The following is a 25,576-nucleotide window of genomic DNA, read 5'->3' as shown; positions in this document are numbered from 1 at the left end:
TTTTATATTTACATAACAAACGCAAAAAATTGTCCATGCTAGAGTCGTTTTCATGATTTATAAAGGACTGCTTACAACTTGCTTTATGTATCTTAATACCATTTGAATTTTGATTTTAGAATGTTTGATGTAAATTTCGGGATCATTCCTCTCGCACCAAAAAATAATCCAATCACGTCCCAATGTTTGACATTCGGGAACCGTTCTTTGTATTTCGGTATCGTATTAAGGTAATGCTCACGCTTTTCTTCATTTATTTCCTCTGTTTTTGATAATGTTTTTTCCCATCTAATTGTAGGATCGAGAATGTATCCAGTTTTCATAGATTTTCTTTTTGTAAAATCTTTTCAATTATTGCCATTATTTTGGAACATAGGGCATACGAGTTTCTTATTTTTCGTATTTCTACTGATATTTGACAAAAAAATCTCGAAAAAAATCGATTAGTCCCTCCCGTATTCTACCGTACAATGCATAAAAACCTTAGAGAGGCAAATTTGTACGGGAAAATATATGAAATACTCTCACAAATTCGCTTCTCTAAGGTTTTTATGCGATCAGACAAATGATAAGAGCGGCCACTCATGGCTGGGATAGAACACGCCTGAGGCATATTTTTTTCAACAATTTTCTCTCTCAATTTCACATATATTTTTGACGTTTTCGTTGGATTTTTATGGAGTTTTTCTCCCATCGGTTACATGTAATCAATCTGTCATCGTCAGACGTGTTCTATCCCAGCCATGAGTGGCCGCGCTTATCATTGCTCTGTAGATCATTTTCATTATACGGTACTTGTCAACGTAACCCCACTAAATGTTTCGTCGAGTAATCCTTAACCTCAATTAGTTGACGTTGACTGCGTTCAATTTACTGGTTTTTACATGTCTGACAGCTGGGATCGTCTCTGACGTTTACAAGGCCATGAAAATGATCTGTATGCGATGGACAGAAGTATTGTGAACGTCACGTCCGGATGAAAATTGGTTTAATGAAAGAAAGGTGAAAAATAATAAATTTTTTATTTTGAAATCTTATCCAGTTTCATTGTTTGCACCTATTATTCGATAAGCAAATAAAAAAGATAATTTTGCAATTCCTACAAATCTACATGCCACTAAATGTTCGATAAAATTTATTTTGAAAGAAAAATTCTTCTTTGCATATGAACACTGGCACTGACTTAGTACGAATATTCTGAGACGAAAATAAATATTTTGGCAACATTAGTTCCAGCAGGTTGACCATCCCTGAAAACGGTCATTTTCAGCTCCAATTCAATGTCTTGCGGACCTTTCAACACCTCCATTAAACTCAACAGCACTTCGGTGTTCATTTTGTGCATGCTGAAAGATCAAAAACGTAATTACCATTTGAGACTAAAATACAAAGATCAATTCCCAACCTGAAGAATCTCTCATTAACATTTTGTACATGGGGCTGAGTTCGGATGACCTTAAGCTCGAAATCGATGTTTTCGTACCAATGCGGCCCCTTCAAATTGAAAAATGTCCGACCCTGAGGTGGTAGGGCTAAATTTGCTACTAATGTAATGAAATTGTATGAATAGGACGACGGTCTCTGGAAGCACTCCGTGTCCTGTTGATCGCAATATAGTGAGATACGTTTGCAGCGACTTGAAAAAAAAAATATGGAAAATTCGATGCGGAGGTACGTTAGGCGTTTGGAAGGTTTTTCTATTTACTTTCTCTTTTCGGGATCGATCATAAAATCAGGTGGACAATGGATTTGTGTGCATCGGTAGCTTCCTCTGGTATTTGTACAGATCTCGTTTTGACTGTTACATGCGTGCAGGGTTAGACATTCGTCGATGTCTGTTAACCGAAAGTGGAAATTTTGTGTTACACAATTTTCGTACCGGATTGGCACTGCCGGTGACTGGTTCATTTTCAATAGTAATTACCTTGGCAAGTTCTTCCATCCACACCCAATTTATATCCCGGCGGACAAGTACATTTATATGAACCCTGAGTATTCTCGCAGATGCCCATGCACAGATTGTACGTCTTGTGAACTTCGCACTCATTTACATCGTCACAGGTTCGGTTATTTTCGTTCAAACGGAATCCCGAATCACACGAACACCGATACGATCCCCAGTAGTTGTTGCATCGCTGGTGGCACAGACCGGGAATGTCTTTGCATTCATCGACATCAATGCACACCTTGTCATCGTGATTGATTTTCTTGAAACCATTCAAGCATTCACAGTTATACGAACCGATTGTGTTATGGCATTCGGTGTTTGCCGGACACACCTGTCCCGGAAGAGAAAATGAATTTTCATCCACTTGAAACGTATGCGAAAATGATCTTCTCACCTGTCCTTTGAACTGTTCGCATTCATTTACGTCCTCACACCGTTGGCTGTTCTTATTGAATTCGTGTCCGGGTTGACAGAAGCAGGTATAACCTCCCTGCTTATTTCTGCAAGTCTGATCCGGTGCACAAGAATTCTCGTTCGTTGCACACTCGTCAATGTCTAAGCAAAATCGAAATGCGAAAGGAAGAAGAAAGAAATCAGATGAGCAAACATTGTAACCGCTTTATAAACGGAAACAACAACAAGCATCCAGTGCAATCAAAAAATAGAAAAATATTTTATTATTTCTATTCGAAAGTCATACCAATGCATTGAGTTCCTTCATCATTCGAAGTATAGCCACCAGAACATGTCAAGAGACTTTGGCATTTATAAGAACCGTTTGTATTATAGCATCGTTGATTCCTTTTACAAGGATTGCCAATATAACATTCGTCAATATCTTCCGATAAGGTAAATATAGAAATAATGAAAAATAAAAATCAAATAAACAAAAAATAGAAAGGAAAGGAATACAAAAAAGAATTGAGATTGGAAAGAGCCAAAAAGATAAAGAAAAAACATTTCATGAAGAAAATTGAATAACATCTCGGAATGATGGAATAGTCAGTACGATTTACTCAAATTGAATTTATTGAATTCGAACATTATATCAATGAACAGAGAAAGATATTGTTTTTAAAAATTCAATTGAACATTCAGCCCAGTGTAGACTTTTGTCATTATTTCATATAAAAGCAAGTATACACCGCTGAGATGTGTGATTGCTCTCGATGAAACAATAACTCAATCTTTTTAAAGTTTTCAAGTTAAGGCCCGTCATTGGAAAATGACAGGACAGTTTCCCGAAAATGTATGGAAAATTTTATCAGAAAAATTCACCGAAAAAATTCAAAGAAACTCACCTCTTATGCTTTCCATTGTATTCGGGCATGGTCTCTTTAGGTCGCCAAGGCATATTTGAACACTAAACACTTTTTACTCGATGCAAAAACAAAATTTTTTTTTGTTTTGTCGCGACAAAAACACAGAAAATATTTCGACACAACTGTGACACTCCGCTACCTATAAGTACTAGAATCAATGTTTGCTGTGTTCACTTCGGCGGTAAAATATTTTCATTCAAAAAAGTGTCGGACATTTAAAAACAATCATCAAACGGTTGACAAAGGGTAGCGTGTACATTTAATAATGTTCATCGACCATTTTTGAAAGCTTTACGAGAGCTCAGCGGACATTCTCTCAACGATGGGAGAGCATTTATTAAAAATTTAGCCTCTCGTTCGTAGGACTGCGCTGAGCGTAAATAAATGTTCGTTCCTCTTTAGTAAGCTAAGAAGACTTCGCGAAGTCTAATTATGCCACGTCTTTGAATAAAAATATCGGCTGAGTTCTAATAATTCTCCGCTGAGCTTTAACAAACCTCCGCTGAGTTCTAATAATTCTCCGCTAGGCTTCAGGAAGTGTCCGTTAGGCCTAAGCAAGTTGCAGGAAGGAGCGAATGGAGCGAATCGGACACTCAGCGGAGATCTGTCAAAGCTAAGTGGAGTCATATTAAATCATAGCAACAATTAATAGGTATCCGCTGATGCTTATTGAGTGTTCGCTTAGCTTCATTGCCTTACTACAACGTGCTAAGGTCTGCCGGACTCTTACTGAAAGCCTAGCGGAGAACTATTAGAGCTCAGCGGAGGTTTGTTAAAGCTCAGCGGAGAATTATTCGGCCTCAGCCGATATTTTTGTTCGAAGAAGTGGCACAATTAGACTCAGCGAAGTCTTGTTAGCTGAATAAAGAAGTGGGAGAGGTTACAATTTTAATAAATGTCTGCCATCGTTGAAGGGTCGGACACTTTTTTGAATGAAAATATTTTACCGCCGAAGTGAACACAGCAAACATTCATTCTAGTCCTTATAATAGCGGAGTGTCACAGTTGTGTCGAAATATTTTCTGTGTTTTTGTCGCGACAAAACAAAAAAAAATTTTTGTCTTTGCATCGAGTAAAAAGTGTTTTAGTGTTCAAATATGCCTTGGGGACATAAAGAGACGGTGCACGAATACAATGGAAAGCATCATGGGTGAGTTTCTTTGAATATTTTCGGTGAATTTTTGTGATAAAATTTTCCATACATTTTCGGGAAACTGTCCTGTCATTTCCCAATTACGGGCCTTAAGCACTTTGTGTGTGTATAAATAGCGTCACCCAATACCCTCTCTAGCAAACAAACGAGAGTAATTAGGGTGGTAAAACTGTACAGTGTGTGCTGTCCTTTTTTGCGTGGTGTCGAAAATATTATGTCTCTTGTCACCACTTCGGTGTTCGAAAGTGAATAATTTGTGATTGTGATGTCTTTTGTCTTTTTTGTGTTTTGCTCCGCCATTTTGTTGTGGAAAAATGAAATAAAGTTTAAAATTTGTGCATGTTGATATCGCTAAAAATAAACACGGCACGGCAACTCCATCACAAAAAAAGTCAGTGTCAAATTGGCGAAGTAAAGTGGTACTTTGACAGCGTCAAAACAAAGTTTGTTTGCTGGAGAGGGTATTGCACCACCAAAATTCTTATGTTTATAGGAATAGTATGCACAATAATTCTACGAAGCATTACAACTTGCCACGGTGTCATAATTCAACTTTTGTCCTCCTGATTGTAGGCTATATGTGTGAAAAGTAGTAAAGATAGATTTTCAGTGTGACTACAATTTAGATGTCATTCATAAATGATGTCAGCTAGTTTTTTTTTAATGATTTTTGACACTTCTCTGCTTATCTTGATAAGTAGTCCGATTTCGCCGAAAAACCTTCCCTTAGCATTGGTGTTCATTTAGGAATGGCATTTTATGTTAAGAGCGCTCACCACTTGGCAATTTTCTAGCCTACATTTGTGCGCAAAAATATTCGTTTTTTGGTGATTTCTCTGAACCAAAAAGTTTTTTTGAAAAAGTAAAACTATTAAAGCATGCAAAAATGTGTTACTTTGAAGAGAAAAATTGGTTTGTGGATGATAACTTATTGCCCTTACAAGTGGGTTAAGTTATCCGCCACAAATCAATATTTTCCTTAGAAGTAACGCATTTTTGCATGCTGTAATGGTTTTACTTTTTCAAAAGAAGATTTTGGTTCAGAGAAATCATCAAAAAACGAATATTTTTGCGCACAAATGTAGGCTAGAAAATTGCCATAGGGTGAGCACTCTTAAAATTTACTATCCAAAGTCTGACCCATTGGACCTTTAACCTTTTAAAAACAGCTAATCATCTGTTATCGAAAACGACAAAAATAAACGATGACATCTGGCCGCTGTTCATTTATATAATGAAATGTACAGTGAGACGAAAGAAGTACCAGATTGAGTATTCTACACGAATTGATACTTCAAACGAACAAAGTTAGAGAATTAGTAAACTAATTGCTAGACTAATTGCATATTTTTGGCAATTTTTTGTTCAAGAATTTTTTTAGGAATTTTGTAAGATTTTTTAAGGATTTTTAGACAATTTCCTTAAACTTCTTAAAATTGTCAAGACCCCAAAAAGATTACATTTTAAGAATTAGTAGAATTTTAGGATTTTTTTAGGATTTTCGGAACAGGTCAGGTGATTCTGGATCAGGTTCAGGTCAGGTGATCCTGGATCAGGTTCAGGTCAGGTGATCCTGGATCATGTTCAGGTCAGGCCATGACTTAATATTGACCTGAACTGACCCCGTTTGTGAGATTCAGAGAGCCTGATTGTGAGATTCAAGTTAATACCTGAATTGACTTTAATCCTGAAAAATGGAATTAGGTTGACCCAAAACCTGAACTGGAACCCACAGGTTTTTCAAATGTTTAAACAAGATTGTCGATGGCAAGAAATTTGAATGTTCGCGATCACCTGTTGAAGTCAAAGTACTTTTTCATTTCATACTGTACAGGTACAGTGTCGTTACCAGTTTCAAATTGAAACTTTCAATTTTTAATTTTCTTTCAAACGACAGTATTATTCCTCAGCTTTTGATTCACAAAAAATACTATTCGGTAGAAATAGGAGCGATGGAATCTCTGATTCTATATCTTTCCAAAGCTTTTTCGCTTATGTCACACACGCTGATGCTATCTGCTCAATACTTTTGAAGATTTGAAGTATTGGGCCATAACGTCTTTTCCAGAATCGATGATTCAACTTGGAACAAAACAAAGGAATCGTATTTTCTTGAACACTATTCGAACGTCATGCCGATTTCTTCAGGTTCGACCGGTTCGATACAGAAATTCTCAAAAGTCTTTTAAAAAAATCAAAAAATTTTAGCAAAGGGAGGCGCGGGAAAACAAGAAAATATGTTTTGCTTGTCAGTTTTTCACTAGTTTTCAAAGCAATATCTCTGGATGTTTTCGCTCAAAAATCGTATGCGATACATCAAATGAAAGGTATTGACGAGGTGAATCTTTTATTGTCTAAGTTAGAAAAATCGCGTTTGTCGATCAGTAGCCATTGGGGAGATAGCAAGCAAAATAACATATTTTCCTACTTTTCCGGTTTTCCCGCACCTTTCTTTGAATTTTTTTTTTGGATTTTTTTCAAAGACTTTCGAAAGTTTTTGGAATTTATTTCCAAAAAGATTCTCAAAATTAAAAAAAAAAAAAAATTGTCGATTACTAGTACAACTGCCGAATCGATTACTTCTTTCTATTGAAGCACTTTTAACATATTGATAGTCAATCCTTTACTTCATTAGTTTCAAGGTTGATTTATGATTTGTGTCGATATTAGATCACATCATCCGAAAGTCATTGCTTATTCTTGTCGTCGCAGTGGATAGCAGATGACACAGCTATCCGCATAATTTTCATCTGAGAAGAGTCGTCACACGCAACGCGTGAAACATAAACCACTTAAAAATTGTCAACTTACCCACACAAGCACCCTGCACGTTTCTTACAAAGCCAACATCACACGGTGCAGAATATCTGTCATATTCGCTACTCCGATACTGAGTGGACTCATAGGGATTTGGTGTATTGTATCGATACACCTGAGGAGGAACATACACCTGTTGTGGTGATACGGGGCGACGTAACGTGGTAGCTGTTGCCGTAAAAGTTGGTGTTGCGCTCGTTGCTGTTGCCGTTATTGGCACGGACGTTGTGTATCGGGGCCGGTCACATCTAAACGAGCCTTTTGTGTTGCGGCACTCGTACGGAGCGACGCAATTATGGCGACCGAGGGCACACTCGTCATCATCTAAAAATGGTTACATTTTTTAGAATGAACGCAGATGTGATTGATTCGGTTCGGGATACACATTACCATCACAATAGCCTGTACCAGCATTTAGTGTGTAACCCGTACCGCAACTTTGTAGCCGAATGCATGTGTACGATCCGATTGTGTTGTCACATCTTTGTGATTCCAAACAATCATGATTATTGATCTGGCACTCATTGACGTCTAAACGACAAAAGTTCGCGCGAAATTTAATCCGATTTTTTCATTCTCAACAAAAAGAATGGAAAATATTTTACCAACGCACGCGTTCGTTACTTTATCCAAAGTAAATCCAATTTTGCAATCACATTGAAATCCTCCAGCCAAATTGGTACATACTTGATGCTTGTCACATGCATTACGATCCAATGTACATTCGTCAATGTCTTGAAATACAAATTGAATTTATTAGCGATTTTTTGGGGGTAAAAAGCACTTCGGTTCGAGATAAACCGGTTACAGAGCCAGAGAAATGTATTTAATTTCCAATGCGAGAGATGACTAGACGAAAATATGACTGGTGTTGTTTAAGTCATTCGGCAAAAATGGTTCTGGGAGGATTTTCAATGTCACCAGAAAAATTTGTTTAAATGTGAGCTGGATAGAGGTGTGAATGTGGGGTGGCGGCGGGCTTAAAATGTAATATGCGTGCCATTAGAGTTTGATAAAAGCTTGTGCTGTTTGCAAATGATTTGTGAAGTGTTTGTCACATCGAATGACAATAAATGCGCGAGCTGAGAAGGCTGGAAAATGAGATTTAGTTTATTTGAAGATATAGCGAAGAGGCATGGCTTGAAAGGGTTGAAGTGATGAAACTGGTGTGAATACATTACGATAATTTGAAATTCAAAAGTGAAATACTCTTCTTAACGGATTATGTCAATGATTTTATTGGCCACTGAATTATTCAGGTGATGCTTGGAATGCTTGGGTGGATTTGAATTTTTAGCGGAGAAAAATAATTGGTAACAGTGATTTCGCTGAGATAATAATTGAATTGAGAGTGGAGTGACAAAGTGGTACACTAAATAAGATTTGTGTTTTCATGATTAAAATCGGATGGTGATGGCGAACTCGTCCGTCATAATTGATATGGAACTACACCAGAAAAAAGAAAATTTTTGTGACCTGCAAATTTATCTACGATTTAGCTTGGTAAGTACACCATTGAAATCAATTACTAAATCTGTTACTTCATTTTGTTACAAAATCTATTACTTCAATATTTTTATCGCGCATCATGCCCGCACGTTAGTAAGCGGGCGTGACGCAAGTCCACTACCAAAAATGTTTTAACAAAAATTTTTTGAGGACGGCGGAGCATATTTACAGCAACTTTTTGACTTCTCTCCCTTAACTCCAACGACCCCTAAACTAATATATCTATGGAATCTAGGAATTTATACGAGTGCAACGAGCTATCACACGTTACTGCAGCTTCAAAATTGGCCGAGATATTGAACTTCGAAATATTTATGTTTGTATGAAAATAAGCAAAATTTCGAATTTTCAGATAATGCAAATCGCCTACGTCAGTTAGATAGTTAGTTAGTTCCTATGGAAAAGTGAATCCAGCAACTCCTAAACGTTTCTACAGATTTTCCTGAAATTTTGGTTATAGGCTAATATTGGCCCAAAAATAAGAATGGAATTTTCAAAAGTTGAAAAAAAAACCCGTATCTTGGAATCTGGAGCTCCCCAAAGTCTCCATACAAATGCCATATAAAAGCCAATTTGTGTGTGTGTGAGTTGTATATTTTGTTGCATGATATGGATGGTAATGTGGTAAATGGTGTGTGTTGTTTTGGGATGTATATCTTGTAGGGAATTGTTGGGATCATTCAGTATTAACTTCCACTAGGTCGGTTCCTAAATTTTGGGATGACAGGTGATTCCTCTGGCACAACCTAACTTCCATCGGATTTTTTGATGGATTTGCGTTATTTTCGACATGAGTAAGGTGTTCCAATGTTGGTTCCTAAATTTTGGGATGACAGATGATTCCTCTGGCACAACCTAACTTCCATCGGATTTTTCGATGGATTTGGGTTATTTTCGACATGAGTGAGATGTTCCAATGTTGGTTCCTAAATTTTGGGATGACAGATGATTCCTCTGGCACTTCCTAACTTCCATCGGATTTTTTGATGGATTTGGGTTATTTTCGACATGAGTAAGGTGTTCCAAGGTTGGTTCCTAAATTTTGGGATGACAGATGATTCCTCTGGCACTTCCTAACTTCCATCGGATTTTTTGATGGATTTGGGTTATTTTCGACATGAGTAAGGTGTTCCAAGGTTGGTTCCTAAATTTTGGGATGACAGATGATTCCTCTGGCACAACCTAACTTCCATCGGATTTTTTGATGAATTTGGGTTATTTTCGACATGAGTGAGATGTTCCAAGACTGGTTCCTAAATTTTGGGATGACAGATGATTCCTCTGGCACAACCTAACTTCCATCGGATTTTTCGATGGATTTGGGTTATTTTCGACATGAGTGAGATGTTCCAATGTTGGTTCCTAAATTTTGGGATGACAGATGATTCCTCTGGCACTTCCTAACTTCCATCGGATTTTTTGGTGAATTTGGGTTATTTTCGACATTAGTGAGGTGTACCAATGTTGGTTCCTAAATTTTGATATGACAGATGATTTCTCTGGCACTTCCTAACTTCCATCGGATTTTTTGATGAATTTGGGTTATTTTCGACATTAGTGAGGTGTTCCAAAGTTGGTTCCTAAATTTTGGGATGACAGATGATTCCTCTGGCACTTCCTAACTTCCATCGGATTTTTCGATGGATTTGGGTAATTTTCGACATTAGTGAGGTGTTTCAAAGTTGGTTCCTAAATTTTGGGATGACAGATGATTCCTCTGGCACTTCCTAACTTCCATCGGATTTTTTGATGAATTTGGGTTATTTTCGACATGAGTGAGATGTTCCAATGTTGGTTCCTAAATTTTGGGATGACAGATGATTCCTCTGGCACTTCCTAACTTCCATCGGATTTTTTGGTGAATTTGGGTTATTTTCGACATTAGTGAGGTGTACCAATGTTGGTTCCTAAATTTTGATATGACAGATGATTTCTCTGGCACTTCCTAACTTCCATCGGATTTTTTGATGGATTTGGGTTATTTTCGACATGAGTAAGGTGTTCCAAGGTTGGTTCTTAAATTTTGGGATGACAGATGATTCCTCTGGCACTTCCTAACTTCCATCGGATTTTTTGATGAATTTGGGTTATTTTGGACATGAGTGAGATGTTCCAATGTTGGTTCCTAAATTTTGGGATGACAGATGATTCCTCTGGCACTTCCTAACTTCCATCGGATTTTTTGATGAATTTAGGTTATTTTCGACATTAGTGAGGTGTTCCAAAGTTGGTTCCTAAATTTTGGGATGACAGATGATTCCTCTGGCACTTCCTAACTTCCATCGGATTTTTCGATGGATTTGGGTAATTTTCGACATTAGTGAGGTGTACCAATGTTGGTTCCTATATTTTGATATGACAGATGATTCCTCTGGCACTTCCTAACTTCCACCGGATTTTTTGATGAATTTGGGTTATTTTCGACATGAGTGAGATGTTCCAATGTTGGTTCCTAAATTTTGGGATGACAGGTGATTCCTCTGGCACTTCCTAACTTCCATCGGATTTTTTGATGAATTTGGGTTATTTTCGACATGAGTGAGATGTTCCAATGTTGGTTCCTAAATTTTGGGATGACAGATGATTCCTCTGGCACTTCCTAACTTCCATCGGATTTTTTGATGGATTTGGGTTATTTTCGACATGAGTAAGGTGTTCCAAGGTTGGTTCCTAAATTTTGGGATGACAGATGATTCCTCTGGCACTTCCTAACTTTCACCGGATTTTTTGATGAATTTGGGTTATTTTCGACATGAGTGAGATGTTCCAATGTTGGTTCCTAAATTTTGGGATGACAGATGATTCCTCTGGCACTTCCTAACTTCCATCGGATTTTTTGATGGATTTGGGTTATTTTCGACATTAGTGAGGTGTTCCAAGATTAGTTTCTAGATTTTGGGATTAATTCTCTAGCATTTTTTAATTTCCGTAAGATTTTTTGATATTGTCGAAATGACACACTTACAAAAGTGTTGATATCAGTCAAAAAAAAACCCTTAAAGGGTAAATGTGACGCAAGTCCTTTATCTTACTTACAAAATAACTGATATCGCTGAGGGTGACGCATTGTGCGTCGTACGCAAAAGTTTTATCACAAGTGGCAGATGTTGAGGAACGTATTGTTAGGAAAATGGTTGAAAAATGTACTGAAAGAATTTAAACGAAAGAAAACCGAACCTATTTTAAAAAATCGAAACTTTCCATTATAATCAGTAAAAGTCTTGCACGTTAAAGACTGCGCATTCCATATGAGATATGAACATTTGCTTGCTAGTTATCAATGCATTGAACAAGAGTCTATTTTCAAGAATTTCAGGAATTTTTAAGGATTTTATTGTGAACTGTTCCTCTAACAACATGATTTAAATTCCGAAAGACTTTAACGGATGAGATGAGTAAGCACACTCCCCTTCGTCGTGTAACAGAACCAACATATCGAGATATTCGTTACTCATTGAACTTATCGCGACCAAACGATGTCTGAAGAGGCAACATTGTTTAGGCCTTGCGTGTAGCAGCCGAGAAAAATTAACAAATTTGAATAATGTGGCGAAGAAGAAAAAAAAAGTGGAAGCAAAAAATAACGGCGAAGTGTATGAAAAGCGATAAATTATATCGTTCCCGATAAGCCACCAAAACAACCGGCCGATAAACTGACAATCAACGTCCAACTTACCCACACATTTATCAAAATATTGTTTGAATCCTGCTGAGCACGTAATTTTCTTATTACTTTCATATAGGGGCGCTCTAAATGCAACACAACATACCACAACATTAAAAACAACCACAAACAGTTACAAATCTTACTTTTATCATACTTTTTCGGAGTTCTTGCCGGCTTACAATCGAAGCCACCAGCCGTGTTTATGCAGTCCATGCCCTTGGCACACGGTTTCTCTATTTCACATTCATTAACATCTGAAACGAAAAGTTTTGATGACGACATTATCCGGTGCGCATATCGGTTTATTGGGTGAAATGGTTACCCTGGCAAGTCTTCTTATTTTTGTCATATTTAAATCCTGGCAAGCATTCCTCGGACACCTTGTTCTGGCATACAAACGTGCCCCTAGTGTTTAAGCAGATTTGTGTGTTTCGGTTACAGTTGTCAGTCTCTTCCAGACATTCGTTTATGTCTGAGAACAAATAGTCGAATTACTTGCTGCGAAGGGAACTAAATTCTTCGCGTGAAGTGACTTACCGTCACATGATTCCGTCTGAGCAATATATCTAAATCCATCTGAACATACCGATGGTGACTGAATAATGTCCAAACATTTGTAATTACCTGGGGGGGAACACATAAGGTTCACGATAAACCGTAACGTTTAAAAGATGAGCGGGAGCAAGCACAACGTCGCAACAATGAATAATCGAACCCTAATGAATGAAATGATTACCTAATGTATTATAACACACTTGACTAGTCATGTCGCAAGTAGCATCCCCGCTCTCGCATTCGTCTATGTCTTCACATTCACCAGATTGTTCGTTTTTAATGTAACCAGCGTTGCAGTCACTTTAACGAAACTCATAAATTTCAAAGAAAAAGAAAATATTTTTACAAATAAATTATGTGCCGTACTCGGTGCTGTTGGTGTACACTTCGTTGTTAGTTAGTTCGTTTGTTGTTGGAATGCACGTTATGCGATCTTCCAGCAGCTCATACCCCGGATTACATTTACAAACATAAGAGTCGTCCGTATTTTCACATATTTGCGAACATAATCTATCAAAGGAATTGCATAAATCCCCTACAAATGGTGAACGTTTCAGTGTAATGCTTGACGAACAAGATAGTCACGACTCACTTTCTTTATTTTCATCCAACACAAACGTACCCATGGTGCAACAATAATGGAACGAATCATCAAATGGTATACCCCATCCGAACGGTTTCAAGCTGTAACACAGAATGTTTGTTTGGTTTACTTCAGTGGCAGCTTTTGATGATGCATGGTGCACGATTTCTATTTTGTTTGAAACGAACCTGCAATCACCGCCTCTGTCACCGATAACCAGTCCAATTTTACACGATTCACAACATCCCGTGTAGTAGTCCGTTCCATTTTCATGGCAATCCAAACCATCTTTGGCTGCCAGTACTCCGTGCTTACATTGTTCGATGCGTACTTTGGATGCACAGCAAATTTCCGACGAGAAAAAGCAGGAGCTTATCAGATCCTCGGGCACAATATCTAACGGTGGCTTTATGTTTGCGCATGCATCACCTTTGAGTGCTAGATCCTCGCCGGAAACGCAGCATTGAGAAAGAACTTCGGCGATTGGATTTAGTGGAGGCTCTGCAATAAATAGAATTCGGAAAATAATCTGAAATTGATTTTCGTATTAAACTGGACGGTTATAAAGGCGCTTCGGTGATAATTATTTGTTTACCGAGCGGAGAAAATAGGAAATTCCAACAAAAAAAAAAACAATTTTCCCATATACCTACTAAGTGGATAAAATAAGGTTAATCACACCGAAGTCATAAAATAGTAATTTGTTTACCGAGAAAGACCAGAGCGGAGGCAAAAGATGCGACTCGCTCGACTTGGAATCTCCTATAACCTTGCAGATGTAAACATAACGTTTTTCATAATACAAGGTGTGATTAACCTTATTTTCTCCGCCCAACAATTTTCTTTACTCATGAGAAAATCGAGTTTTGTTGACACTTTCTGTTGACAGTTCGGATAAAAAATGTCTTTATCCCTGTCAAAACTAGAAGGGAGAAAATAAACATTTTCTTCATCAAACTGTCATCAGATCAAGCTTCAACAAAACAGCATTTCTCATGACACTTTTGAGAGGAGAAAATGAGGTTAATCACATCGCACACATGAAAAGTATATTTTTGCAACTTTTCTACTTTTAGAAAATCAATTATTTTTCTCTCAATTTTTCCGAAGATACGTGAAATGTAAAATATACTCTCTTATGCCGTTATCGCCCACAGCCGATTTCAGTGAATTTCTAAAAATATAGGTAAGGAATATCAAGTGTGTGCTTGACTTCCACAGCCTGGCATTCATTAACTGATAATTTCGACAAGGGTTTTACACTTTCTTTTGACGAGTTATTTAACGTAGTGCTTATGAAACATGCATTAAATAATGGAATAGAAAAACATCTCAAGAAATAAGATTTGCATTTAGCCTTTCTTCGAATTCCATGAAAGAACTGAAAAAATCTATTTTTAATAAATTTTCGTTCAATTTACGATTGATCATCGAAGCCACCACTTAAACCACCACTTCCCAACACATCAGATTCTTTCAAAGCATAAAACTCGTGTGAGGAATCCTCTAGAACTCACACGCCCAACTTTTCAACTATGTTCTGCAGAAGGCCCGTCATTGGGAAATGACAGGACAGTTTCCCGAAAATGTATGTAAAATTTTATCACAAAAATTCACCGAAAAAATTCAAAGAAACTCACCTCTTATGCTTTCCATTGTATTCTAAGTCGCCAAGGCATATTTGAACGCTAAACCCTTTTTACTCGATGCAAAAACAAAAAGTTTTTTTTGTTTTGTCGCGACAAAAACACAGAAAATATTTCGACACAACTGTGACACTCCGCTACTATAAGTACTAGAATGAATGTTTGCTGTGTTCACTTCGGCGATAAAATATTTTCATTCAAAAAAGTGTCGGACATATTATAAAAACCATCAAACAGTTGACAAAGGGTAGCGTATACATTCAATAATGCTCATCGACCATTTTTTAAAGCTTTACGAGAGCTCAGCGGACATTCTCTCAACGATGGGAGAGCATTTATTAAAATTTAGCCTCTCGTAAGACTGCGCTGAGCGTAATTAAATGTTCGTTCATCTTTAGTAAGCTAAGAAGACTTCGCTAAGTCTAATTATGCCACCTCTTTGAATAAAAATATCGGCTGAGGTCGAATAATCCTCCGCTGAGCTCTAATAATTGTCCGCTGAGCTCTAATAATTCTTCGCTGAGCTCTAATAATTCTCCGCTAGGCTTCAGGAAGTGTCCGTTAGGCCTAAGCAAGTTACAGGAAGGCTCAATGGAGCGAATCGGACACTCAGCGGAGATCTGCCAAAGCTAAGTGGAGTCATATTAAATCATAGCGAACACTTACTAGGTATCCGCTGATGCTTATTGAGTGTTCGCTTAGCTTCATTGCCTTACTACAACATGCTAAGGTCTGACGGGCTCTTACTGAAGCCTAGCGGAGAATTATTAGAACTCATTAGAGGTTTGCCAAAGCTCAGCGGAGAATTATTAGAGCTCAGCGGAGGTTTGTTAAAGCTCAGCGGAGAATTATTCGACCTCAGCCGATATTTTTATTCAAAGAGGTGGCATAATTAGACTCAGCGAACTCTTGTTAACTTACTAAAGAAGTGGGAGAGGTTACAGTTTTAATACAAGTCTACCATCGTTGAAGGGTCGGACACTTTTTTGAATGAAAATATTTTACCGCCGAAGTGAACACAGCAAACATTCATTCTAGTCCTTATAATAGCGGAGTGTCACAGTTGTGTCGAAATATTTTCTGTGTTTTATCGCGACAAAGCAAAAAAAAAAATTTTTGTTTTTGCATCGAGTAAAAAGTGTTTTAGTGTTCAAATATGCCTTGGGGACATAAAGAGACGGTGCACGAATACAATGAAAAGCATCATGGGTGAGTTTCTTTGAATCTTTTCGGTGAATTTTTGTGATAAAATTTTCCATACATTTTCGGGAAACTGTCCTGTCATTTCCCAATGACGGGCCTTAATACAGAAGAAAACGGCTAAAATCTTCTAAACGCCAATATTCTGTAAAAAGTTTGGCCGAGCATTAATAGTCGCTTATGGACACAACTTTTTTTTATATCATTTTGTTTGTGTATGAAGAAGGCGAAGGGCACAACTAAAATACTTTTTTATTTAAATTTCTTTTCTCTAAAACTTAATTGAAATTGTAGATTGAGCAGGTATTATTGACTGTATGAATCGAGAAGGCACTTTTTTCTGAAAATATGTTGGAAATATGGTACTATTTTATAAAGAAAAATGAATTTATCAAATGAAGTAAAAGATTTTGTACCAAAATGCTGGGCCATATTTTCAACAAAACGTGTAATAGATTGAATGCATATTTGGTTGTAAAAGTTTAAAATTAGTTGTCTATCAATCCACTAAATCAAAAACTTTCCACTGTCGATCTCACCAGCATTAATGACAAATTAAACATTTTAAGCAATTCAACTGCAAAAAAAAAGAATTTAACTTGAACTTGTAACCGAATTCGTAAATTAATTACATCTATTGACCGTGAAATGAATTTGAATTGAATTAAGTAGAACAATGAAATAAATTTTTCGTTGATTGAATGGAAATGAATCGGGAATTACCTAAATTTAATCGAATTAAAAATTGATTGATTAACAATGAGTACAAAATACATTGTCGAACGAATACAAAATGTGTTGAAATATGGAGCTGCTGATGAACACAGATGATCAAGTAGAATGAAATCGAATCTTCGGACTGTAACAGCTTGAACTCAATTGACTATGGTAATCAGTGGACGATATTGTTACATTGAAAACGTTATTTAGCTGAATCATGTCAGTTGTTACATTTTGACAATTTTCAATTCCGACCAATAACACCGCACCGAGTCACCGAATTTTCGTATCCAAGAATTTTCCTTTGAATGATTTTTTACCGTTTCGGGGTATTGGATTTTGACCCGATGCATCGGTCAACAAATTTATTTCTAAAGTTAGCCTGATCGATTACAAAGATGAGTAAAGAGTAAAGTTGTATGTCAAACAAACGTTAACTTTGTCACTTTAAATGTTGCTAAGGGATTACAATCGAAACAATCATATACTAAAACCACACGTCAGCACTATTTATTTGGGATTTCATGTCTTAAGGATAGGGGGATCTGTTACGACCATTTCCCGAAAATGTATTGGAAATTTTCTAACAAAAATTAACCCAAAAAAATTAACGAAAATCACATTTATTGCATTCCAATCTGTTGGCGCATACCACATTCTCCCTTCAGTTCGCCAACTTTTTTTTATTGCATCGAGTGATAAGTGGATGAGGCGACATAACTACACGGTCAATATCGTCAGGAACGATATTATCGTTTTTTAGACGATAGCATCGTCTAAAAAACGATATTATCGTCCAAAAAAATTTTAAAATATTTTCAGGACGATATTATAGTTTTCTTGACGATATTATCGTTTAAAAAAACGATAATATCGTTTTCAAACGATAATATGGTTTTTTTGGACGGTAGTATCGTTTTTTTGATGATACTATCGTCTAAAAAACGATATTATCGTTCAAAAAACGATAATATCGTTTTTTTGACGATAATATCGTCCTGGATGAAAATATCCGCTGGACGATATTATCGTTATTTTCTTTTTCTGAACAAATTTATCGTTATTTTGGACGATATTATCATCCTGTGCGATAATTTTTGGGACGATAATATCGTTTTTAATTTATTTAAAATAAAAATTCTAGACACGATTATCGTTCTGGATGGTTGTTGAAGACGAAACACAAAATCTTGTAGATAAACGCCTTTTTATAGACGGCAAATATATATTAAAAATTGGTTCATTTGGTTCCGTAAATTTAAATTTTATATAGAAAAATTACACAGACTAATTATGAGACGATGCAAGAAAAAAGAATTAACTCCTAAGTTCCGACACCGTTCCGGCGCCCGGCTCGCATTGCGGCTCTCCGCTTCGCTCCGGGGCAATGGGCCGGATCGCTCGGCGTGTTAAAACGCTTTTTATGTACAATCAAAGTTGGTATTCATTTCGTAAAAAGATGAATTATTTAGGGACGAACTGAACGCCTTTTTTAAACACTGATGTGTAGGTGATTTCCTCTGACAATTGTTTTTCGATATTTTGGAAGAGAATTCGGTTCGTGCTGCACCTCTGAGTAAAATGGAGTCCTGGACAATATTACCACCCAAAACTAAACGATAATATCGTCCTGGGCGATATTATCGTTTTTTTAAACGATAGTATCGTCCTGGACGATATTATCGTACAGAAAACGAAAATATCCATTAGATTTTCTAGAACGGTAATATCGTCCAGAAAACGATAATATCGTTTTTTGAACGATAATATCGACAAGAAAACGATACTATCGTACAGACAATATTTTAGAATTTTTCAATTTAGACGATATTATCGTCCTGGATGAAAATTTTTTGGGCGATAATATCGTTTTTTTTGGACGATAGTATCGTCTACAAAACGATAATATCGATTTTGAGACGATACTATCGTCCAAAAAACGATATTATCGTTTTTTTGGACGATACTATCGTCTAAAAACGATATTATCGTTTTTTTGACGATAGTATCGTCCAAAAAAACGATAATATCGTTCCTGACGATATTGACGGTGTGGAAATGTCCCGCCACCGATAAGTGTCTTAGTGTTCAGTTTGGAAAGTATGAAGAGTTTCCTTAATTTTTTTGGGTGAATTTTTGTTAGAAAGTTACCCATAATATAAGATCCCACTTAATTGCACATATATCAGATCGACCTTAAATTCTTACAAATTCTGAAAATTCCTACACCCGATGAACTTACTTACGAATTGTTTTCACTAAAATCAAGAAAAAAAGAAAAATCAGAAAGAAAAATTAAGAAAAACTAAGAAATAGAAGCAAAGAAGAATGATCAGAAAATGTACCAATGTTGGGAAACCTTCTCGTGTTAATGGTAGATGATGTTTTTCGATGAAACTTCATCCAGCTTATATGAAAATGAAATTCAAGCCACATCCGATCCGAATGATCGATGGCTCTATAGAATCGTTAGTCTCCACTGACAATTTTTTTGGAAAATTGAGCTTTGGAACTAATTTTTAGCAATCTACTGTTTGCATTGGCTACGAAGATTCGTTAGTGTTGCAAGTAAAAACAGTTTCAGGGCTCAATTTGAAGAGTAATTTACTATTTTAGATTGATATTATCACGTTCAATGCGAAGAAAGAGGATTGAGACTGTTGGAATGAATTTTTGTGGCCTTTTTTTCCTCCACAATTATTCTTCTGTGTCACATTTACTAATCAAAAATACAGTCGTCGAGTCTCTACCCACGAGTGTTTGGTATCGTTGGAAAGTAGAGACCCGTAGTAACGAGGTCTGATAGGTTTTTCGTTTTTAAGTGGCTTTATGGAAGCGGAAGTTCTCCCTTAGAAGTTCTCCGACGTAGTCAACTTTTCACAATTTCCTGTCACAACCTTGGACAGCGACGGAAAACGCATCCGTAGTTTCGTTGAACTCCCGGTGAACTAAGCACTACAGACCTGAACACTTCCAAATAAATCGTCTGTTTATTGGCTAAATAATTCAACTTTTAGTTCACAAATAAATATTATTCAACATGCGACACAGCTCACTTTTATAACTCTACTGCCAAAAATAAAAAGATAACCAGAAAAAAAAAATCCACAAAAGTGTCAGGGGGACTGACGATTCTATAGAGCCATCGATCATTGGGATCGGATGTGGCTTGAATCTCAGTTGTTCTTAAGTTGAAATCGAACCAACTTTAAATGCTTTGTACGGGTTAAATTTGCAGATTGGCAGATTGGCCGGTGCCAAAAACACGGCTCAAGCTTGAAACGGCTGGAAAATGAAATAAACATTTCGAAAGGTGAATGGGTGAAATAATTTTGAAAACCGAGATTCCTGTTGATCCTAAGCAGCTCAAGTACTTTTTGAATTTTTTTTACAAAATTAAGAAAATTTTGAAAATTTTCTTGAATTTTCATGAATTTTCCAGAATGGTATATTACGTCCTCGCTTCTAAGTTTGTTGTTTCGGCAAGTATGACCTTTGCGGAACGCGCCGAAGGCGCACAATCAGTTAATTCACAAATTTGAGAAAACTTTATCGATCTTTGCGAATTTTCTCGATTTTTTTTTTCTTTTCAATTTTTACTTGATTTTCGTGAGCTTTCGATTTCTTCTCGAAAACCATTTTCTTAATGAGTTAAATGAGTGTACTGGAGCATGATTTTCCATTTAGTTCAAGTTTTGAGGCAATAAAACTTGACGTGTTAGTGAACCTTAGACTTAGAGACTTGCTTGTAACAAGACCAGTTCCACTTGCACTTTGAACAACCTAATCTACCTACATTTTCGCTTTCCGTACAATTTCATTTTCATGCTTACTAGTTCATTTTCCATGAATTTATCGAAACGTTTTTATTTTGAAAAAAAGTTAAAAGGAACCTCCAGCCGAGCCGTTTTAAGCCGGCTCAAGCCGATTTTTTCGCCGCCGCCGAGAAATTTTTTTCGGCTAGCCGCCGCCGAGGTTTCTCCGTCGGCGCTCATGCCTGCTCCATACCATTCGAAACATATTGTACTCGTAAGGAATATGTTTATGTGGTATCAATAGAAAGGTTATTGCTTAGTTTCCTCTTACCAAAAAAGTACTCCGTGTGAGAGTCAAAATTGAATTTTTTCAATTTTTTCTTTGTTTATTTGACAGTTCGCTCTCTCACGGCTCTCTCACGGAGTACTTTTTGTTGAGTGGAATGGACACTTAAGACTCAGGCTATCGGATACTATCAATTTTCTGTCAAATCTCTTCGATAAATCTTTGTTTTGCTGGTGAAATTTTTATTGGCAAATGATCAGGGGATAGTCCTCTACCATAAACAGCAAGAACATTTTGGGCACAGCAGCCACTTTCAACTAGAAAAAAATTTCAAGCTCACCGTGCTTATTCATTCATGCTAAATATGACATAAAATGCTAAGTCATAGAACCTCCTACATCTTCGAAATATTCGAAATATTGTAAGTAAAATGCTATCCTTAGGATAACAAAAAGCAGAACCATTTAAAAATATCAGAAGGTCAAAAAAATAAAAAAATAAATAAAAAAAAATAAGAAAAAATCAAAACCAAATCAAGAAAAATCAAAAGATAAAATAGAAGGAATTGTTTACCCCGTCGAAAATAACAAAATTTGAGACAAAGATTCTTAAAATTCCGTATAATTCTTAAATTGTAAATTTAATTCCTAAAAATTCTCGAAAATTATAAAAATTCCAAATAATTCCCTGCCACACCCTCAACGACATTACGATTCAAAATGTGCAGTGCTTGATGGAAAGTCTTTTACTTCTTTAGTTTTAGTATAAGTTAAACTAATTCAGTTTAGATTTATAATAGAACACTAGGCAAGAGCACTTCTCTCATTTTTATCGTCGTGTCGTTTTCCTTTGAGAAACCAATATGCAATTGCAAATTAGAGACGCACTAATACCGGAAACCCCAATCGATATACTAATCTACCAAAATCGTTCGCTTAGAAAATTAAATTTATTTTCAACAAACACCGTGACTAGATGGTTGCATACAAAAATCTCTGATTGGAAACATTACGGAATGAGAAAGATGCGATGTTGCACAAGATATGTGGCGAAAAACCGATTTATTTCGAATTTGAATCCAATTTAAATTCGAAAAATCAAAGTAATAAAAGCGAGCCAAAACTCTCGGTTCATTTTACAAAAATTTCTCCCGGAGTGACATACTTTACAGAGGGTTTTATGCATTACATTCCGTATTAAAAACTCGTTAGCGGAAAATCTTCCCAAGCACGAGAATCGTTTGACCCACTCTATTATTACTGCAATTACATAAGTAATTCGTTGGGATGTTCATGTGGACTTGGGCACGAAGACGACGATTCCAAAATGGAACATTTTAATTCAATTTATTTTCTAAAAACATATTTTTCCCTGCAAAACACACACGGAAATATCCCGAGAAAATTTAATATTCCAAATGCAGTGCTTCCAGCCAAATTCATTTTATTATTATGAATATCAGGATCTACACTGCACATTTGTTCCGTCAAAATAATCAGATTTAAAATTCAAGTCCGTTCATCACACGTTTCAATTTTAGCCTTTTGTTAGCCTTACCATTTTCTTCGCCATTAAATCCATTACAGCAAGCTAGTAATAATCCCAACAATATCCAAAATCTCATTGTGTACGTCAATGTTTTACTTAAATCTACAAAATCTCCACCAATTTTCATTTTCCTTCGGCAAAAATCACATCACACTTTCACATGACAAATATTCACCACCGCACTTGAACTGTTTTCTCTCTGGCTCTGGTAATTTTTAACTTAAATCAAAGCTTTTCACAAGCACACACCGATACGATTCAAAATCACTGGCCGATTATTTTCTCATATGAATAAATTGGGGTAATGCATGTCTACGAATTAGGCCAAGGCGGGAGCAGCACAAAAAGCAAATATCGAATTTTTTTTTTGCTGTTGGGTAAAGTAGTACTAGACGTATACTGTGTACGTATATATATGAGTATATATGAAATATGTTAGGGTAGGTATATATACCGTGATGTACCGTGGAATTACAAAATGGGCATACAGCAAACGTTTATGCAAATTCAAATTCAAATTAAGTGGAAAAATTAAATATACAAAAACCGACTGAGAGTCTTGACTGAACCCTTCGAAAGGTTGTGTTGCTATTGTGTTTATGATGTTTGTTTTTTTTAGAGTATACAACACGTGCCAATCTATGTTGGAACCGAGTGAATAAAAAAAAGTGTATATTAATGATGCGCTCGAGTATATAACACACGAAAATATGATTCTTAGAATAATATCTCGATGTCTCGGTCCTCTGTATTATGATTCGTTCAGTTGGATGGATTTGATTAGACTGATTATTTATTTTTTCTACATTCAACGAATATGATATCACACTGGTGTATAGTGAAATGCCTTATTTTGAAATTACCTCATCCATTATTTATTTGTGCATATTTACATATTTATATAAGATATGAGTTGACAATGTTTGTAAATGAAAATTACTGGCTCGGTTGAGGTTTTGTGGACAGAGAAGCGCACACATTCATTCGATATATCATGTCCGGAGCGATAGCGGAGGACTTGACGCAGTCTAACTTCCAAAAAAAGAACGAAGAAATTTTTTTGAGACGCGGCATCATGTCCGGAGCGTTAGCGGAGGACTTGACGCAGTCTAACTTCCAGAAAAAGAACGAAGAATTTTTTTTGAGACGCGGTAACTATATATAGGCGAAAATTTAAGTTTCTTTCCTTTGGCCTGTATCACCACAAACCCTATTCTATCTTATTCGCGCTTCAAATACGAGCAAAACGAGCTATCACTCGACTATGTAACTTTAAAATTGCCGGAGATACATCGTTTTGAAGTTGGTCATTTTGATAGAAAATGCACCAAATTAACGTTTTCCAAACAATCAAAATCTTTCAACTTACTCTGTATGTTTCTATCTATCTGTCTATCTGTCTATCTATCGACGGTCGATCTCGGAAACTAGTCAGCGAATCTCCATGAAATTTTGCAGGAACCTCAGGGTGGGCATAAAAATGAAAATGTGATACGCCATTACCCCAGGAAAAACCAGAATTTTGTTTTATTGGCATCGAAGTGGTTTCTGAGTGTGGTTTTCGAGGGTCGGGAACGCGTTTTCGGCTGTAGCTTAGCTGTATTGAAACCTACAGAGGCGTGCGACCCATCAAACGAAAGGTATTCGTAACACGATTCGAACAAAAAATAATTAAAAAAGTCGGGGCAGATTCGTTTGAGCTAGAGTGATTAGAGTGACCAAATTTTGAGCTACTCGAGCGTAGGATGAAAGGACTAATATTTTTTTGGGCTATGAGAGATAGAGAATTACTTTCTTTGGCAAAGTCTCAGAGTTTTACGAGTAGAACAGGGGGCATATGTGAAAAATGTCGAAAGTTGGAAATGGGTAGGTCAATTATGTTTTTAGAGGTATTTCTTGAATGGTGACAGATAGAGAGTTACTTTCTTCGGCAAAGTCTCAGAGTTTTACGAGTAGAACAGAGGGGTATATGTGAAAAATGTCGAAAGTTGGAAATGGGTGGGTCAATTGGGGTTTTGGAGATATTTCTTGAATGGTGGCAGATAGAGAATTACTTTCGTCAAATTTTCGATTTTCGTCAAATTTTCTTAATTTCGTCAGATTTTGGAATTTCGTCAAATTTTCGAATTTCATCAAATTTTCAAATTTTCAAATTTCGTCAAATTTTCAAATTTTGTCAAATTTTCGAATTTTGTCAAATTTAGTCAAATTTTGTCAAATTTTCGAATTTCGTCAAATTTTCAAATTTTGTCAAATTTTCGAATTTCGTCAAATTTTCAAATTTCGTTAAATTTTCGAATTTCGTCAAATTTTCAAATTTCGTCAAATTTTCGAATTTCGTCAAATTTTCAAATTTCGTCAAATTTTCGAATTTCGTCGAATTTTCGAATTTCGTCATATTTCGCCATTTCGCCACTTTGCGACGCAGATTTTTTTGGTAAAATTTTGGTTGTTTCCAGTCTAATTTTTTTTTTTTGTAAAAATTATTTGGCAGATGATGAGAAAACCTAAGCCAGCTTGTTTGAACTAATTGGGTGTAAAATTTAATTTTTGCGTAACGAAGCTGGAAGCGTCAACTCTAGCGATATCATTCATTTTAGAAATTGTATTTCAAAGACTGCGTCACACTTTTCTCGAAGAGATTTTTGTTGGGATGTATGCATAAGTATAGAAACTGAATATAATATTTATCGTACGGAACAAGAAGGGACACAAGCGGCAAGATACTTTCTATCGAATTTATTATGAGTTTAGGTTACTTTGAAGGTTGTTTTGTAACATTCTGGAAGCAGTTAGTGGTAAGCATCACATCTTAAACGAAATTTGTATATCAATGACTAATAGGTAAAGGTATGAACGAACGTGCA

At 36.3% G+C, this 25,576-nt stretch overlaps 1 protein-coding gene across 3 annotated transcripts; it reads right to left on the bottom strand.

Moving 5' to 3' along the window:
• Positions 1–1,005: 1,005 nt before the first annotated feature.
• On the bottom strand, positions 1,006–23,498 carry LOC119072876 (fibulin-1). 3 transcript variants are annotated; one of them, XM_037178182.1, is made up of 18 exons: positions 22,719–23,498; positions 13,743–14,055; positions 13,564–13,655; positions 13,338–13,506; positions 13,153–13,271; positions 12,954–13,040; positions 12,739–12,888; positions 12,571–12,670; positions 12,426–12,499; positions 7,846–7,974; positions 7,631–7,771; positions 7,235–7,564; positions 2,649–2,786; positions 2,343–2,503; positions 1,925–2,279; positions 1,706–1,835; positions 1,406–1,636; positions 1,006–1,346 (listed from the first exon to the last, which is right to left on the bottom strand). In XM_037178182.1, the coding sequence occupies exons 1-18, from the start codon at positions 22,834–22,836 to the stop codon at positions 1,184–1,186; spliced, it is 3,000 nt and encodes a 999-aa protein (XP_037034077.1). In that variant the 5' UTR covers positions 22,837–23,498; the 3' UTR covers positions 1,006–1,183. The 3 variants fall into 3 exon arrangements, with proteins under 3 accessions (XP_037034077.1, XP_037034078.1, XP_037034079.1); XM_037178183.1 differs by lacking the exon at positions 12,426–12,499 and having other exon boundaries at positions 12,560–12,670; XM_037178184.1 differs by lacking the exon at positions 2,649–2,786.
• Positions 23,499–25,576: the final 2,078 nt, after the last annotated feature.

The sequence above is a fragment of the Bradysia coprophila genome, assembly GCF_014529535.1.
Source record: "Bradysia coprophila strain Holo2 chromosome IV unlocalized genomic scaffold, BU_Bcop_v1 contig_84, whole genome shotgun sequence".
In the NCBI taxonomy this organism is placed as follows: domain Eukaryota; kingdom Metazoa; phylum Arthropoda; class Insecta; order Diptera; family Sciaridae; genus Bradysia; species Bradysia coprophila.
Note: the sequence above shows the minus strand (reverse complement) of the source record. Positions and strands in the feature narration are given on the sequence as shown.

Excerpts from the sequence above, each read along its gene's own strand:
- LOC119072876 (XM_037178182.1), bottom strand. The coding sequence starts at position 22,836 with ATGAAAATTGGTGGAGATTTTGTAGATTTAAGTAAAACATTGACGTAC. Across the intron at positions 12,889-12,953 it reads TCAGACGGAATCATGTGACG|ACATAAACGAATGTCTGGAA; the intron begins GTAAGTCACTTC and ends ATTTGTTCTCAG. Across the intron at positions 7,975-12,425 it reads ATATTTTGATAAATGTGTGG|ACATTGACGAATGTACATTG; the intron begins GTAAGTTGGACG and ends TTGTATTTCAAG.